General features: G+C 45.3%; 1 protein-coding gene across 1 annotated transcript; it reads left to right on the top strand.

The window, feature by feature from the left end:
• The first annotated feature begins 4343 nt into the window (after positions 1-4343).
• On the top strand, positions 4344-7135 carry IER2 (immediate early response 2). Its single transcript, XM_053301984.1, has one exon. It carries the CDS (start codon positions 4395-4397, stop codon positions 5373-5375), a length of 981 nt encoding a protein of 326 aa, XP_053157959.1. The 5' UTR covers positions 4344-4394; the 3' UTR covers positions 5376-7135.
• The last annotated feature ends 10377 nt before the right edge of the window (positions 7136-17512 follow it).

Genomic DNA, 17512 nt, shown 5'->3' with positions numbered 1-17512 from the left:
CATGCAAAGGAAACCGTAACCAAGGGGGATGGCATGACCTAAATAGGGGGAGGAGCTTCTTAAATCAAGAAAGCACTGGAGAGAACATCAATGGGGATCCGGTATTTCCTCCTGCTGCTGGGTTGCTCGAGGGAGAGCCCATAATCACTGTAGTAATCTGGGCGTATCGGTGAGAAAGCAAACTTTCGTCCTGATCCTATGATGTCAAGCTACTAAAGGACTTGTTAGAGCTTACAATTTTTAAAAGAAATCTTTTGCAGATACGAACTGTATGTAAATGCTTCAAACGAAAACAGTAATGCGTGCAAAGAGTGTAACGGCTTAGTAGTAACCTGTACACAGTAAGCAACAGAAGTGAGTATTGGACCATGAGACATAAAGTGTAGTGCACGCGTACCTGGGAGCAAGCTCCACTGAACACAGTGGAGTTTCCTTCCGAGTCCACATGCGCACGGTTGGTCTGCACGTGTTTCAAAACCCCCTGTCTGGACAACATTGTTTACTGTAGTCCCAACACTCCAGCCCCCCGAAATAAGGCCACTGTTTAAAGAGACTCGGAAGTGGATCTCGCTGAAACTGCTTCGATTTGTTTGGTTTGCCTTGAGGAGGAAGAGGAAGAAGTTTCATAATTTAGTTTAAACCATAATGAGAAGGCGATACTAATTGCGCTCTTGAGTGCTGAAAGGAAAACGAACTAAGTGAAATAAAGGAAACAAACGCTTTCTTTAGTTTCAAAAGACAAGACCTGAGTGAGGCATAATGGTTCCAGATTACTAGGAAATACAAATTATTGCATCAAGTGGCAACAAGAGAAAAGGTGTACTTGATTGTAAAATAACAGAGGCCAACAAATTGCTAGATAATCTATTTGAAATCTTCTTCCCAGGGCCTCAACATTCTAATTTTTAATTTAGAAATATGAGGGAGGAGACATTTCAACCTTTGCTTCCTCTCATATACATAGACATCCAGGGCTGCTCCCTTCTCTATTCTCTTCTCCCCATCTGCCCTGTGTGTGGGTGGGGGGAGTCCTATTCCACTCCCCTCGCCTCCCTTCCTCAAGGGACACTATCAAAGGAGGGAAACAAGTTCATAATAGAGAACCTAAGAAGGAAAGATGCTCCCTCCCCCCACAGTCTACTACTGCAGATGCTGCTTCTGGGGTGGAGAAACATGACTATTGCTCTCCTTTTCCCATGGTTGAGCAATAAGAGCAGTAAAGCAGGAAAAACCACCCTCCAGCTCATCCTCCTACTCATGGTAGCAGCTGGAGACTTGCTGGCCACACTAGGAACAGCTCCTGCGCTGCCCAAGTTAGTGCTGCACACTGAGTAATGCTGAATGTTGACATATTTTTGCACAGGCAGTGCAAGAGCTCATATCTTGTACAGAGGCCCTTAGTTCTTGCACACTGAATAAATAAATAAATTTACAAGAATTCTCACACATCTGCCAACACTCATATCAAAGGTGGCATCCTTCAGCTGATCAATGTGTTGTCAAACTTGCCAGGCCACAGAGCAGATTTTAGATATAAGAAGGAATTAGATCTGCAGAGTTTGACCCCTTGCTATCTGGGGTCATACAGACCAGAAAAAAGTAGAGCTGCCCTTTTCTCATATTTTGGGAAACAATTGTTGTGATTGATCTGAAAGTGAGCACTGTGAAATTAAAAAGACTGCATCGAGTTTCTGAAGGTGAGACTGAAAGTGCCATGCAGTCAGTGCTCACCCGAGCACTGATTCCGCATTCACATCCTCAGTACAAATGATGAATATTTATATACTGCTTTTCAACAGAAGTTCCCAAAGCAGTTTACATAAACAAACAAATAAAATGGCTCCCTGTCCCCAAAGGGTTCACAATCTAAAAAAGAAACCTAATATAGCCCTTAAAATCTATCTGTTTGGCCTGGCCTTCCAGGGTTTTTAACTGCTGTGTTTGACCTGGTTCTCCAGGGTTTTTAGCTGTTTAAATGTTTTAACTGTTAATTAGTTTTATGCTGTTTTTATAGTTTTGATTTTAACTGTTAATTGATTTTAATTGTTTTTATTTTGCTGTAAACCACCCTGAGCCTTTTTTGGAAGGGCAGTATATAAATTGAATAACTAACTAAATAAATAAAAAGATATAACCACTTTTTAAAGGTGCCTCTTTGCTCAGTTAGCGCCTGCAAATTATTAATGCAACTTACAGGAGTTGCAAGAGCTTGAAGTTGCATGTTCACAATGAACTTCTGCTTGTGGCACACAGTAAAGGTTGCATTGCTATGGTTTTGAGGTCACAGAAGCCTTTTACAATGATTTCCATATTGTAGTGACCTTTGTATTTGTAATATATCAGTCTCAATATCATTTATAATTTGAATGCTTTTTATGTTCACTGTATGGCCAGTAGGCTTAATCAGCTTTAGATGAAATATGAGGATTGCAAACACTAACTTGCAGCTATGGTGTAGTCAAATATTTTTGTGGTTGATCTAGCTAGTAAGGAGATTTTAAATAGCTTGGCAAATGAATTTAAAACTGATTGAGTCTTACATATGCATGATATTTGCATTTGTTTTATCCATAACTCTGCACAAACAGATTTACTCTAGAATGCTGTATTGCAGTGCATTTCCAAGTCTAAAATATCAAGGAGGAACTGTCTGATAACTGATCAGTCAGTAGGGTGTTGCTGCATTAATCCATCAGCCTCATGAGCTAACATAATACAGGCATTTTCACCATGAACATATATTTTCAAGATATAAATTTAATAAATAAATGACACTGAAATCATTGTTGCTTACTTCCAAATAATTCTTAGAACTGTGGTCCAAATAATACCTTTTAATCTAGGATACAACACTTGTAAATGCTCTTAATGCAGTTTAGAAGAGAAGCATTAAAATAAAAACCATTCTGAGCAAAGATTTTTATAACATTACAAATATGGGAAATGCCAATTTAAGGCTGCAGTTCTGGGCACACTTAATGGGAATGTCACACAAAATAAGTGGGACTTGCAAATAAATATAAGATTGGGCTGCATATGTTACTTGTGGAAAAATTCAAATGGGAAAACACTGTTACCCATTTTGTAGGACTGATTCACACATGTTCATCACTTGATGACTATAATATTGAGTGATTGCTTGCATGTGTGAATGGGCCATCACATATCTATAACTATGTAGATAGAATCATGCCACCTCAAAAGTGATGCTTTCCAATGAAATCTGTTTTTCTAGGTAGGCATCAAGAGTTTAGTAATGAAGTGTAAAACAATCATTTGATCTACATGTATGTAGAACTAGAGCTATATTGATTAGGAAATGTGGAGTGGATCCATACCCTCCCTCCAAATTTAATGCTATGCACAAAAATGGATGAAATTTGGTCAGGACAAAGCTGGTCAGGACAAAGCTTTTAACCTCTGCTTCCAAGTAAGATCTGCCTCAGCTTGGAGAACCATGGAACTAGATTCTCTTGCAAGCAGCACAAAGTAACTGCCCTATACTGAATGGATATACATTGAGTAGTTATGAACATATATTGAGTAATGCATCAATGTTCTCAGTTCTTCCCAATGGTTTGAAATGACCATATTTCAGCACAGAGGCTCTGCTTCCCACACAGCCCATTAAGGACAAGGTTCATTCATTGAAAGCTGCACAGTTTAGTGATGGCTTCCAAATCGCCCTCAAATCAGGTGCAATGCTTTCCAAGTGAGTCCGTTCACAATAAGTTGCCAGTAATCTACATGCATGTGTAAACCCTCCCTAAGCCTAAAACTTTATTCCCTCTCTTAAAATGTGCTATTGCAAGTCAGCCCAGCTGATTTCAAACGTTCAGCAGCAGTACATAGGAACATAGGAAGCTGCCATATACTGAGTCAGACCATAGGTCCATCTCTCTCTCTCAGCCCTATCTGGGAGATGCCAAAGAGGGCTCCATTCCCTAAGGGGAATATCTTACAGTGCTCACACATGTAGTCTCCCATTCATATGCAACCAGGGCAGACCCTACTTAACTAAGGGGACAAGTCATGCTTGCCCACAAGAGCAGCTCTTCTCTCAGTAAATTTGCTTCCATTCCGAGAAGATCTGTTCTGAAGTAGGTTAGTTGAGGAATCTGCAGCCACAGGTTGTGTACACTCCTTTTAATTACTTCATAGCAGTCAGGATTTGCACTTTCTGTGAACAATTGTGAGCAGCTTCAGCCGCCGCCTTGAATTCCCGTCCCTTTTGGCGGCCAGGCCTTTTGGTCTTTTCTCTTCCCCTCCCCCACGCCCTGACATTTCCGTCTACCCCTCCCCTCTCGGCCTGTGGCGCGCTGCAAAGGGCCGGATGCGGCTCTCCAAGTGGGCGGAGGAGGCCCAGGCTCTGAGATCACCGGAGGTATAAAAACATGCGCGCTGGGCGCGGCCCCGCTCAGTCTCAGAGAAGGGCTCCTCGGGAAAGCTTCGCTTGTAAGAACAACAAGAAAGAAGGAAGGAAGGAAAAAAGAGCGCCGTGTGTGGGTGCGCGCGCGCCACTTTCACCTTTGAGGAGAGAAAGTGCAAGGTTTTCCCTCTCGGATCGGTGCAGCCTCGCAGAGTCCAAAAGCTCGAACCGCGCGAAAACCGGCCCCGCCATCATGGAAGTACAGAAAGAAGCGCAGCGCATCATGACCATGTCGGTCTGGAAGATGTACCATTCGCGCATGCAGCGCGGCGGCCTTCGACTACACCGCAGCTTGCAGCTGTCCCTTGTTATGCGGAATGCCCGGGACCTCTATCTCTCCGCCAAGCTGGAGGAAGAGGACGAGATGGCCGGGAACGGAGGAGCGGCGGAGGACTTTGCCGGACGGCAGCCTCAGCCGGACATAGAAGAGGGAGAGGTTGCGGCCCCTCAACATCTGGAGGGTCCTCCGGCAACCCCTCTTCCTCCGCAACTAGAAGTGCTCCCTCCCACCCCGCTCCCGTTGGAAGCGCAGCAGCCGCCCCCTCTGGCCTGCCCGGACCCGGAGCCCATGGAGACCCAGGAGCAGCCCAGCAGCTCGCCCGCGCCTCCCTCGTGCCAGTCTCCCTGGAGCCGAGGCGCCTCCGGGCCCCCGCCGGGCGCCGAGAAGCCTAGCCGCAAGCGCCGCAGTAGCAGCCTCGGCAAGATCGGAGCAGCTGAAGCCGGCCTGGTGCCCAGTAAGAAGGCGAAGCTGGCGGAAGAGGAAGGCGAGAGGCAGCCGCAGCGCCAAGAGGGGCCTTTCCCAGGCCTAGCCAGAGTCCTGCAGGATCGGTTCTCTGGCTTGATCCTCCAGTCGCCGCCCGCTAAAGGCGCCGACGAGCCCAAGGCGAGCTGCCGGCAAGGGGACGGCGTGCTGAGCATCGTGGTCAGAGCAGTGGTGGCTTTTTAAGAGGCCCCCGCCAGGGACTCTTAGCTGGAAACTTCTCTCTCCGCCGGAGAAGCGGAGCCTGCTGAAGCCTCTCACTGCAGAGGAGCTACATATCGTCCCCCAAGCCCGGCCCAGCGGCCCCATCTCCTCGGTGGCGGGCCTTGGGCGGTTAGGAAGACGCACAGCGGGAGGCTGGTGATGGATTGGGGGTGGGGCGGGGGGCACCAGTGGGTCCCTCCTCCTTTTCCTCCCTCCGGATTTAGGCGAGAGACGCTCTGGTGGCTTGGGAAGAAGGCGAGACCAAAGGCTGCGGGAGACGGAGGAGGGTTGCCGAAAGACGCCTCGGGGCCCCCAGCGAGCCGGAGATGCGGCCAGCAAGAGCGTCGGTGTGAACAGATGGGAGAAAATAACTTTGGGGGAAAATAAATCTCCAGGAAAAGGGGAGAGACTTGCAACCAGTCAAGTCTCTGAATCCGGATTCAGACGGTTGACTCGTGTGGAAAGCAACCACTATCTGTACTGGGTGCATTTTTTTGTTTTGGTTTTTTTTTTGGTGCTAGTCGATAACAATGACGTGTCTATCCTGCCTTTCCTTAAGTTGTTGCCAGTTCTGGGTTATGTGTGTGTCCGTAGTATCCCTTTTCTTTTTGAATAGAATTAGTGGGAGGGGACCTACGGATTGTTAGGCAGCTGGGGCAGCTCCCCGGAAGGGTTAAAAAGCCCTGCTGAGAGCTGTTGAAGAAAAGCAGCTTTTGTCAGCCCCACTCCCAAGTGGGAGGGAGCAGCCATCTACCAGCATTCTTTTCCTCGGGGCCATCCCTCTTTCTTACCTAGTAATTAAGGATGATGAAGTGGCCTGTTTCTTTGTGCCAGAGAAGATCTCAGAACCAGATTAGTCTTGCCAGTGTGTGTGTGTGGTGAGAGCAGGAACTGAAGGTGGGGGGGAAGAAACCCAACCAGTCATACTAGTTATGACACATCTCTCATATGACTAGCATTTGCATTACACTGGGTCCAACAGTGCAGGGGATTTCCTGCTGATATTGCCTTAGCTCTGTGTGTGTGTGTGTGTGTGTGTGTGTGTGTGTGTGTGTGGCTGCTGTATTTTTTTTTTAAGGTGTGGGTGGAATGACGAGTGCGGGGGAAGGAAGACGTGTGAGTTTTTCCCCTGAAGATGTCATCTTGGAGTCTTACTGGTGGTTCCTAGATGACTGAAGCTGTTGAGAGGCATTGAACTGTGAGGAGGAATGCTGTCTTTACATCTACAAAACACTTTCTTCCCCACATCCAGCTTGAATAATTTCTCACCTAACTAAAGAGAATATGGGCAATACAATCTTTTCTAATGATTGTGTGTTCTGTCTTATCTCTAAAACCAGTAATTCCATCATCCTGTGGAATTTCAAGACACCTTTCTCTGCCTTTGTTCATGAAGTGTTTCTTCCACTGGATCTCTTATGCATGAAGCAGCTCCTATTGTCCTGGTTTTATCTAGTGTGTGTCATCTCAATGGAAATGCTTCTCAAATGTGTGTTGGATACAAGTTATGAGTGTTGGGAACAGATCTGTGGAAATGTGATCATGAAATGTTGGCTTTCAAAACTAGCAATAGAATTGGTTGCTGTTGAGGTACTTCGTAATGCTAACTGTATGTAATTTGCATTTATCTTCTGTTGCCTTGAAGAGGGAAGAATACAGACTGCTTTTGGTTCTAGTTTTTACCCTCATGGTGTTAACAATTTTGGTCACTGAAATAAAGACCATCTGGTTTTTTTTACTCATGTGGTGTTTAGTCCTTTAGCAAAATAAAATGAGAGTGTGGGAGGAAGATTGTGCAAACACTTACTGGGTCCTCTTACCACCAGTGCATGAGGTCACTTACTATATTTTAGAACCGGTGGTGAATGTGCAAAAAGATAAGAAAATGGAGTAACAAAGGGTCTTGAGTTGCAACTTGCAAGTTGGTGGCAGAAGAGAGAAAGCAGGACCTTAAGTTCCAACTCCTTGATCAGCAGCAGCTTTAAAGGACCAGAATTCCTAACCAACCTACATGAGCTGTTGCTTGATGCAAACTTAAGAAGTTATAACTATGAGAGATGGCGTGAACAGTTCTCACGAAGCCTGCATGACTTGTGTTGGTTCACTTAACTCCTAGGACATTCAGAACCTAGAGTAGAATTTACTCCAATTCGAGGGGTTGTGGGGAGGGGAGATGAAGGAGCTGAGCCAGAGCTGAGCCTTACTTTGGCTGGGTAAGGTCCTGATTTGGCTTTTTCACTATTTGGGATTGCCTTTCAGAACTCTCTCTGCCAGGTAGCTTGGGTCAAACTACTGAGTTGCATAACAATGTGTGGTTTCAGGATGGGTGTGAGAGCATGGGAAGCTTATATTTAGAGCTCCAATAACTGCTTGTAAACTTGTTTATGATGAACTAAAATAGCCTTTCCATAAACATGGGCTGGTAGCCAGTTGGACAGTACTGGCAGGCAGGAGCATGGATGTGTGTGATCTGCAAAACATTAGCAGCTGCAGTGTCTTGAGGAGGGAATCCTCTAAGGGAGCATCTTGTGCTTGTCTGCAATCCTTGTATCGTGTAATGGAAATCTTGTCACAAGGATTTGCTGACACTACAAATTGGCAGACTAGACCCCACCATCACATATCTCCAAGGAAGGCTGTATGGGCCCCCTCAGTAAAACCTCACAGCAGAATAGGCATATAAATCCCAACTGGGCAAGGGATGGCTTGGCTTAACAGCCAATTGAGTCAGAGAAAAGTAGTCCCTTTTGGTTCATATCTTGCCATATGAAGTGGAAAGTGGTTACCACAGAAGGCACCACATCTAGTGGTTTGAAGTGGAACCCTTTGGTTTTGCTGCAACAGGCTTAACATGGCTTACCCCTCTGGAAGTCACCTAATGGCGCAGCAGGGAAATGAGTAACAAGCCAGAGGTTGCGGGTTTGAATCCCTGCTGGTATTGAATCCCTGCTGGTATGTTTCCCAGACTATGGGAAACACCTATATTGGGCAGCAGCAATATAGGAAGATGCTGAAAGGGCATCATCTCATACTGTGCTGGAGATGGCAATGGTAAATCCCTCCTGTATTCTACCAATCACAGGGCTCTCTGGTCGCCAGGACTCGATGGTACACTTTACTTACCCCTCTGGAAGTATGACCCATCCATATGCCTTTAAGTCTTGTAATTTCAAACACAGAAGGGATGGTGGATCTTTAGGGGTAAAGTATATTGTTGGAGAGTGGGGATGAGCAGTCAAGGGCAGTAGTCTAGTGAAAGTGAGCCTCTTTCAATGATTCACCTCCCTAAGGAGGTGCTTTTGAATAAAAATGTAGCACTGGGTTTCTTAGTAGTTGAAAAGGCATTGGGGTACAACATCCAGGATTTGAGTACTTCCCTTGGAACCCCTCTAGTTACACTAGGTGCTCCATGAGACATCTGAGCAAGCCAGTGGGATGGGCTACAGGGGCTAAAGCAACTGCTATGATTCAAGGCTCAGAAACTTACTCCTTGTAATCTGAGTGGCTGCCATTTAGAGGCCATAATCTGGTAACTTTCCTCTCTGCAACAGTCTTAATCTCCTGCACCAGTCCTTTTTATGAAGTTTAGTTCCTCAACTGGCATTCAAGTGCTTGTGTCTGAAATAGAAAGGATGGACACCAATTTACCCAACAACCTTTTTGATTGTGTTACATTTTGAAGAAAAGTTTGTTTGCTAGAGACCTGTGTGTGTATCTCATTTAGTTCTCACTGAGGTGGTAAACTTGTGTCTGTATTGTAGCACTTCAGATTGCAAGAGGGAACTTGTATGACTGAATGCTTCTTCATTCAAAAAAACAAAAACAAAACCCCCACCTCCCTATAGAAAACTGGATATTAGGGAGGTTTCTAGCCTTGCCTTCTCTCTGACATTCTAGTTTTATATGCAAGGAATTGGAATGTGTGCATGCACGTGTGTGCATACATGCACATGTGCACTACAGCCTGGCCACAAGTTTACCACCTTGGTGAGAATTAGACTTCAAGTTCAGCCCAACCCTAGGCCATCCCACACAAACGCACCCCACCTCCGTCAATGAGTCAGTTGGAAAGTCAATCTCTGTCACAGCTTGGCTGCTCTAATACTATTCACAAAATGCAGGAGTGGTTTGGCATGGTATCTTACAGGACCATGACCTACTTCTCTAGGACAACTGAGCATTCTGTGCAAATAAATGGAGGTGCAAGAGGCTTATCCAATGTAGGGTCTTCTGCTGCTTCTAGTTCTACTGATCTTTGTCCTCTAAAGTACAGTGCTGAACTGTGCCTGGAAGCCCTGGCTAGAATCAGAACTCCATCCATTTAAGGCTTATGTTGCTCTTAGTAAGATACATTTGTGAAAGGTCTCCAGTTCTCTTCTGTGAATTTACAGTGTAGGATGGAGGAACCTACGTTTTTAGGATAAGTTAAGGCAGGATAACTTTTAGTGTTAGAACAGGGCTTTGAAGTTTTTTTGTCATGCATTTAGATTAATAAAATAACAAAAAGGGTTTCCTAAATAGGGAGAGAACTTGGATCATGTGACTATTTCTAGTTTAAAATTAATGTTAATTTTGTAGCTGCATTTCTGGCAGAGACCAAACTTAAGCATCTCAAAATAAAATGACACTTTTCAGAAATCCTATCTCTTGGTCAGGGTGTTATGTTTGATTGAAGTGTTAAGCATTTTGAAATAAGACCATCATTTGCCTACAATACAAAAAAATTCATGCTGTACTAAGTGCTGGATCATTGCACAGATGTGAATGTAGCAGTTGACATAGTTCTATGAGACATGAAGATCCATGTGCACTTTTACTAACATAAATGGGCTGAATTTTTTTTTAATCTTTTAAAATGTTCAAAGATTAATTGGGTCTAATACATGGTTTTGTCTATTTTATGCAGCTGATATTAGTCCATCTGTGCCAACAATAGATATCCCCATAAGTCATGACAGTAGTATTTCCAGCTCAGGCTAAGAATGAGCCCAGAATAACTTTTTAACTAGCGCCATCTTGAAGCTGCAAACAAGGGGTGGGGGTGGGGAAATGTGTTCAAACTCCCTTGCTCATGGTCAAGGATCGGGCATGCTTTGTGGTATCTGTGAGCCTTGTTCTGCTAGACTGTTGAACAGGCAGGAAGCCCTTGCATTTTGGCTACAGATGATGCAAGACTTTCCATACAATGTCTGGCTGGTCTTTCACCACTGCCTCTGTGCTCTGAAAATCCACTTTCCCCCTGGTATTTGGGGTGGGTGCTTTTTAAAAATAATGTAAAATTATAATTAGTTTTAGAGAGGGCTGAGATTGTAAAATGCATTGTTTTAAATGCCTTCCCTTTGCTGCTAGGACCTCACTGAAAATAATGGAGGATAGCACTACTATGCAAGTGAAGGGCTGTAGCACTGTGGTAAAGCACATGCTTTGCATATAAATATCTTAGATAGCAGAATGAGGAAATACTTCTGCCTAATATCTTGGAGAGTTTCTGCCAGTCAGAGAAGACAACTGTGAACTGAGTGGACCAATGATCTGTTGCCACATAAGACTACCATGCTGAGTGACAGAGCAAACATTTTGTGCCACAACTATGAGTCTCTTCCCACATTGTCTACCATAACATATGCCCTCAGCCCTGGTGTTTTCAATAAAGTGCAAGATAACTGGAGGAATAAAAATTACACATTTTTCCTTCCTTTTCCTGGCGTGTAACATTATACAAGATGCGTGTGTTTCCCAGCTTTACTGGCCTCTTCTCCCACCTCAGTCTTCCTGCCTTGTGTGTGAGGGGAAACCCATAGAGAACCTAGAAGACTGCTCTGCATTGCACCTAGGGGCCTTGTCACGCCATTGCAAGACACTCCCCCTGTGAAGAGACAGAAGGGTCTTTGATAACGCCTCAAGCACATCTCCAGCAGAACAAAGGCAGCATAGCTAATGGCTCCCACTCACACTATGTCACTCTCTGCCAGGAATCTGAACTCCCTCCACCCCTCAAGGCACAGGCTGAAGGACGTGGGGGTGGGGGTTGGGGAATCTAAGCCAGGATATGGGTTGCAGAGCAAGGCAGGCCTAGTGCACCAAATGCAGTCAGGTTGATTTCCTGTGCACCGCCGACTACCCCTGGAGACAGGATACCAAAGCGGATGGTCTGTTCTGCCTTAAGCATGAGCTAGGCTATATCCGGCACCTGCTGAAGTTCCTGTGTTCTCACGGGGTGAGGGGAGAGGACAGCACACCACGAGACAGTGTTTGCCACCCTCAGTTGATGAAATTCCGGACCTGGCTGCAGCTTCTCTCCATGCCAGCTGTCACCCCCCCATGAGTGGCAAAATACCTTTAACTGGTGTGAAAATCTGAATGTTCTTCCTTCCGGTTTCACTGAATTTCCCTTCATCTTCTTCAGTATAATTCAGAAAGGGAAGTAATCCCCAGTCTCTCTAGTTCTTTACAGACACATGCAACCCTTAGCGGGGCAAAATGCTGGAACATCAAAATAACTGAAGGCAGTAACCTCTTAAAATGGAAATACAATATAGAGAAGAGATATACATGTCTGCTAACAAAGTCCTGCCATTCACACCCAGAAGTGCACACACGTTGCAGGCCTGTTCTAGTACACTAACAATTATTGGGTGATATTCTGGACTTTGGAGAAAGTGATTTGTCCAGGTTACAAATCTGTGAATTGAACTGAGTTTCCAGATCCCGGCACCGATTAGCCTCTCAATTCCATCATGATGAACAGAAATGAGGAAACTTTCAACTGCCTTCTCTCCATTCACTCTGGTCAACAGCTCCCACACAAAACTCATTCTGCCTTTCAGTTCCTTTCTGATTTCTTGGCCTTCTTCCTGACCTCCAACCAGAACCATAGGCACTGCCTTTATTCCAATCCTTGCTTTTCGTGACACACTAGCAGGTTTGGTTGAGAATGAATGTAACCCATGTCCTTGGAGTCGCTCAAGGTTTTCATTCAAAAACAGTTTCCTTTGCCCAGCTTCCCATAGCCTGTACTCCCTATGATGGCATGCCCTTACTATTTCTCTCATGCCCTGCCATGTTGCTAGGATAGGCTGGGATCCCATGATTACTACACTCCTCAGCATGTGGAATCGCTATTGAATATTATCATGGGCAGGGAGCAGCCAGACAGCCTCATTAAAGAGCTCCAACCTGGGCAATTACAGGCCACACCTCAGAATAATTAGCACCCATGGGAAACTGCTTTGTAGACAGGCTGCATAAGGTAGCAGCTATAGCAGCTAATGTTGGAAGCCAAGACTCCTTCAGTTGCTCCCAACATGAAAAATGGAAAGAAAGTCTAGTGGCTTAGGATCAGGGAGAGTCAAAATTTGCATAAAGACACAAACTTCATATGCCACATTATCTCTTTGAACCTTGGCTTCTGTACCTCTAATCATTAAAGATATGCATGCACAAATAAGCAGAAGAAAGAACAGCACCTCTCAGATTTTTCAGTTAGACCGCCCCTGCCCCAAAGTAAACTGGGAACAGCTATCTCTCCTTCAGTTTTGCCACATGCTACACTGTGGAAGAGAGATAAGAGAGTATGTATACAACAAAATAATCAGTGGATGAAGCAACTGACTGAATGAAGCAAAGTTCATACATCTGCAATCCCCCCTTCACATTACAGTACTTAATTCTTTGTACAATGATTGCAGAAGCTGTAATTATTGCACTTTGGTGGTTCACTATTCCCCCACTTTTGCCTACTATGATTTGAAGTGTTTCTAACCATTTAAACCACCTTTTGAATGAGTAACAATTCACCTACCTGCCTTTTGTAGGTAACAAAACAAAATGTGGTTTCCATTTTTGCCATGAAATGAAAAAATCTGATATTTAATATCCTATACCCATCACTCCCATCTCCAGAGCTAGCCATGCCCTGGCTTAATGCCCCTCTTAAGATTAACACCCTCTAATCTCGCTTAACACCCCTCTAAGGAATTCCAACTCAGACTTGACTTGGAACTAGACTTGGAACTGGGTGAGAACAAACGCTTCTTGGAACAGACAGAATTTATTCCTCATTTATGTATTTATTCAGCAATCATATTTGGTCAATAATTGATCTTGTTCTGAAAAAGAAAATTGGAATTCCATCTCCAACTCTAACAAAAGTCCACAGTTAAATAGGGAAATGGAGTACAAACAAGGTCGCTTTTTTCTGGTTCTGCTTTTCATAAGATTGTTGAGGATGTTAACTTATTTCTCACCAATCTCTTATCTATATGAAACCGGGATTCTAACATTCTGCATCTTGCCCTTTTATCCCATGGATAAAGAAATAAAAAGTGATGAGTTAATATCAGGGAAGAAGGAAGGAGAGGAGACAGTTTATATGATATTTACTCTTTGACACATACTATATAAGAAACCTGTTCTGCTAGAACACAATGCTTGCTGGGAGCAACATGAGTGGCTATATATACTATATACTTTGAAACAATATGGAGAGGTGCATGGGCTCTTTATTTCCTCCTGCCCAGATGTGATTCCCTATTCAGTTTTCTCTGATTATCACTGATTGCATCCCTAGAGGTACAAGTGAGGGAAAATGTTTTGATTGGACTGAGCCTCCCTTTCCAGCTTGGGTAATGCCACTGCTGCCTCAAGGCTACGGAGACCATCCCTCCTCCTGCAGCTCCAACTCCCCCTTCCCACGCTGGCTGCACATGCCAGGTACTCACGGGTGCTGTTTTAGGGAGGTGCCTTGGGAATGTGCCCACTGTTCTTTGTCCCTCGCCTTAGCAGGGCGGAACTCACACAGTTCAGCAGGGCACACTGCCAGTCAGGTTGGAACAGAAGCCTGGCTGGCAGAAGCCTTGGCTCTTGATAACAGCTGGGAGGAGGTAAGGTGAGCAGGATCATCACAGGGGTAGCATAACTTTAAAGGGAGCTTCTCTAGCAAAAACTGTGTGCATACGCACACACACACGTACGTTATGATCTATAATTAGTTCTTCTAATCCATGACCTCCCATAGATATCCCAAGTTCAGCTCCTTGAAATATATGTACACAACATCACAAGGATTTGGAAGGCCAGCAGTCAATAAACCAGGCAATCTTCTCTCCTTTGTCTGTCAGTGACCCCAAACCAGTCTCACTTCTCAGAAATTGCATCACACAGAGGAAAAAACCCAATCCCACATGTGGTCACAAGCTGCTCCCTCCACCCAAAGAGCTTTCAGAACATTTTCCCTTTCTTTTCCAGACAGAAGAGCTGAAAATTTTGCATTCCAGACAAGGGCTGGAATCCCTGTGACATCCCCCATCTTCCTCAACACAGCTCCTGCACAAGTGAAACCTGTGTGGGTGTAAGTGCCCAACCCATTGTCTGACTTGCATTTACATGGGTGGGGTGTTGAGTGCACATTTGTGCATCTATCAGAATGACCATCACTGCCTTTTTTGCCAGGATAAGCATGTACATATGTGAAAAAGTATGAGGAGATTCTCACGATCAGCAAAAAGCAGGCTAAGGGAGCCGAGAACGCTTTTTGCTGATCGTCTGTTGCCATGGGAGCGGCAAGACTCCCAGCAGCAAACCCTCCAAATTCCCCCTCCCGTTAGCCAAGGTTAGTGAAGTGTGCACTCCGCTAACCCTGTCTTTTTGATCATGTGTTGCCGTGGCGTGGCTCCGCACCATGGCAACACACGAGGAGACCCCTGGTGAGAGGCTGAAACAAGCCTCCTGACCCTGGGGGTCTCTCTAGGATGCCGCATGCACTTGTGTGGGGCATCCTGGAATTTCCGGGGGCCATGTGGCCCCCGATCCCCACAACCCCGCTGGCTCCGTGACAGAGCCGGCAGTTGTGTGGGTGGCCTATCCGGCCACCCTGGGCTGTCTGGGGATCGTCTGCAGCTGCAAACCCTCTGAAGGTGGGTCTCACCAATTGTAAGACTCGCCTCTAGGTGTTCTTATATATTCATGTGTATGGGGTCATTATCAGCTAGTGGTCACGGGGCCAAATCTGCTTCCTCCCCCTACAGGGCATCATCTAACCCCCTCAATTACAAAGCAAGAAATAAAAAAGGGGTATAGTAAGAGCTGCAGTGGCGGCGGCAGGACTGGTTGGCAGGCCACTTTGGGCTATGTAAATTGAGGCATTGGCCTGTCAGTTTTGCTCAGTCCTTTCCCTTCATGGCCCTCCAGCAAAACTAGACCAGAGGCGTAGGGAATAGCACACATGTGTGTGCACACACACACAGCAGCATGTCTGAGGGGAGAGTACATGTCAGCTTCAGCTGATACATGTTTCTTGAGATAAACGATCTCAGAACTGTAGTACATATACTGGTAACCTCCAGACTTGACTAATGCAATGTGCTCTATGTGGGGTTGCCTTTGTATGTACTAGTCTGGAAACTGCAGTCGGTACAGAATGCGGCAGCCAGGTTGGTTTCTGGAGATACCATCTCGGAGATAACATGTTACTTCTATACTAAAAGAACTACACTGGCTACCAATAAGTTTCTGGGCAAAATACAAGGTGCCACTATTTATAACCTATAAAGCCAAAACAGCATAGGCCCTGGGTATTTTAGAGAATGTCTTCTTCACTATGAGCCCCATCGCCCATTGAGATAATCCAGAGAGGTTCGCCTGCAGTTGCTACTAGCTCATCTTGTGGCTACACAGGAACGGGCCTTCTCTGTTGCTGCCCGGAGACTCTGGAATGCTCTCCCTGCTGAAAGAAGAGCCTCCCCATCTCTGTCAACTTTTTAAATGTCCTTAAAGACTCATTTTTTCACCCAAGCTTTTTAAAAGGTTTTTTTTTTAAGGTTTTAATGTTTGTCTTGATTTGCTTTATGTTATTGTTAAGTGCCCAGAAATTTGTAAACAGAAGTTTGAGGCACTCTACACATTTGATAAATAATAACATATATATCCCAATGTATCTGGTGACTTTGTCTTTTTGCATGCACAAGGGAGTGAGAAGCATATATGCAGAGAGTCTTGTTATAAGTATAGGGAAAGAATGAACCATGGGGAGTGTGCATGTGTGAACTATGTATGTTTGTGTAAATCAGCAAGGATGGGACTGCCCATTCTGTCAGCAGCGAGATGAAAGAGAAGCAACATTTGCAGGGTGGGGCTGCTTTCCTTCCTGCACACAAGCAGTAGCCGTTTTCTCCAGGCCTCAAGGAGCAACTTCTCTTTTTCTTCCTGTGCAGCCAGAATCAGCCACCCCTGGCACTCAGCTTATATTATAAAATGGGGTGGGGAACAGATAGAGGTGGCAGCCAAAACAATGGGTGTCCTGTGCTGAGGATACTTTTTCTGTTCCTTGAATGATGAGAGAGAGACATTCTCCTAAATGCATGTTGTTTGTGTCTTCCAGTCTGGTAGACCTTGCTACACCCAAGCACCCACTCCATCATGCCACGTCACGTTCCTGGTTGTCAACTCAGTCCCAGTGGATAATCAAATATCCCCACAGCTGCTGTGGTGTAGGTGAGTACACTGGCACATTCAGCAAGGCCTGTAGGGCAAAAGTCTACCCACCTGCTCCACAGCTCAAAGATGCAGTCATCAAAAAAGCTGCACTTCTCTGCTATCCCCAGGGTTAGGAGGATGAGACACTTGTCAAGAGTGCCTTAGTGGCCCTCTTTGCACCCATGTCACATAACCTAGTCCAGGAGCCCCACCTTTTTCTCTGAAAAGAGCAAGAAAAGAGCAGTTTGCTACTTCTAACGACTAGACACTCTTCTTTTACTATGAAAAAGGATTTCTTCCAGCCAGAACTTAACAGAGCTGAGTAACTGCAATGGTAGCTCAGCACCCTCAACCCTTTAATGGCAGGATTCCAGAGCATGTGAAATAACAGTCAAGGACAGTGTCTCTGAGATCGTACAGAGCGCACAGAACTGCAGCCCAGATATCTGGGTTCAGGGACCAGAGCTTCCTAGTCAGTTACCAGATAATAAGCGTAAGCCTCGCAGTCAGGCCTGTATTTAAACATGACGTCAGGTGGGCAAACATTTACCCATGCCACGTTGCATGTACGCCCGGCGTCTCCTTTAAGCCGGGCCCTCAGTCGCCAGGGTGGGTGCAACTTTCGCAAGTCCCAACAGCGCCTTCCC

Source organism: Hemicordylus capensis, chromosome 2 (genome assembly GCF_027244095.1).
Source record: "Hemicordylus capensis ecotype Gifberg chromosome 2, rHemCap1.1.pri, whole genome shotgun sequence".
Taxonomy (NCBI): domain Eukaryota; kingdom Metazoa; phylum Chordata; class Lepidosauria; order Squamata; family Cordylidae; genus Hemicordylus; species Hemicordylus capensis.
The sequence above is the reverse complement of the archived record's forward strand: the minus strand, read 5'-3'. Positions and strand labels throughout refer to the sequence as shown.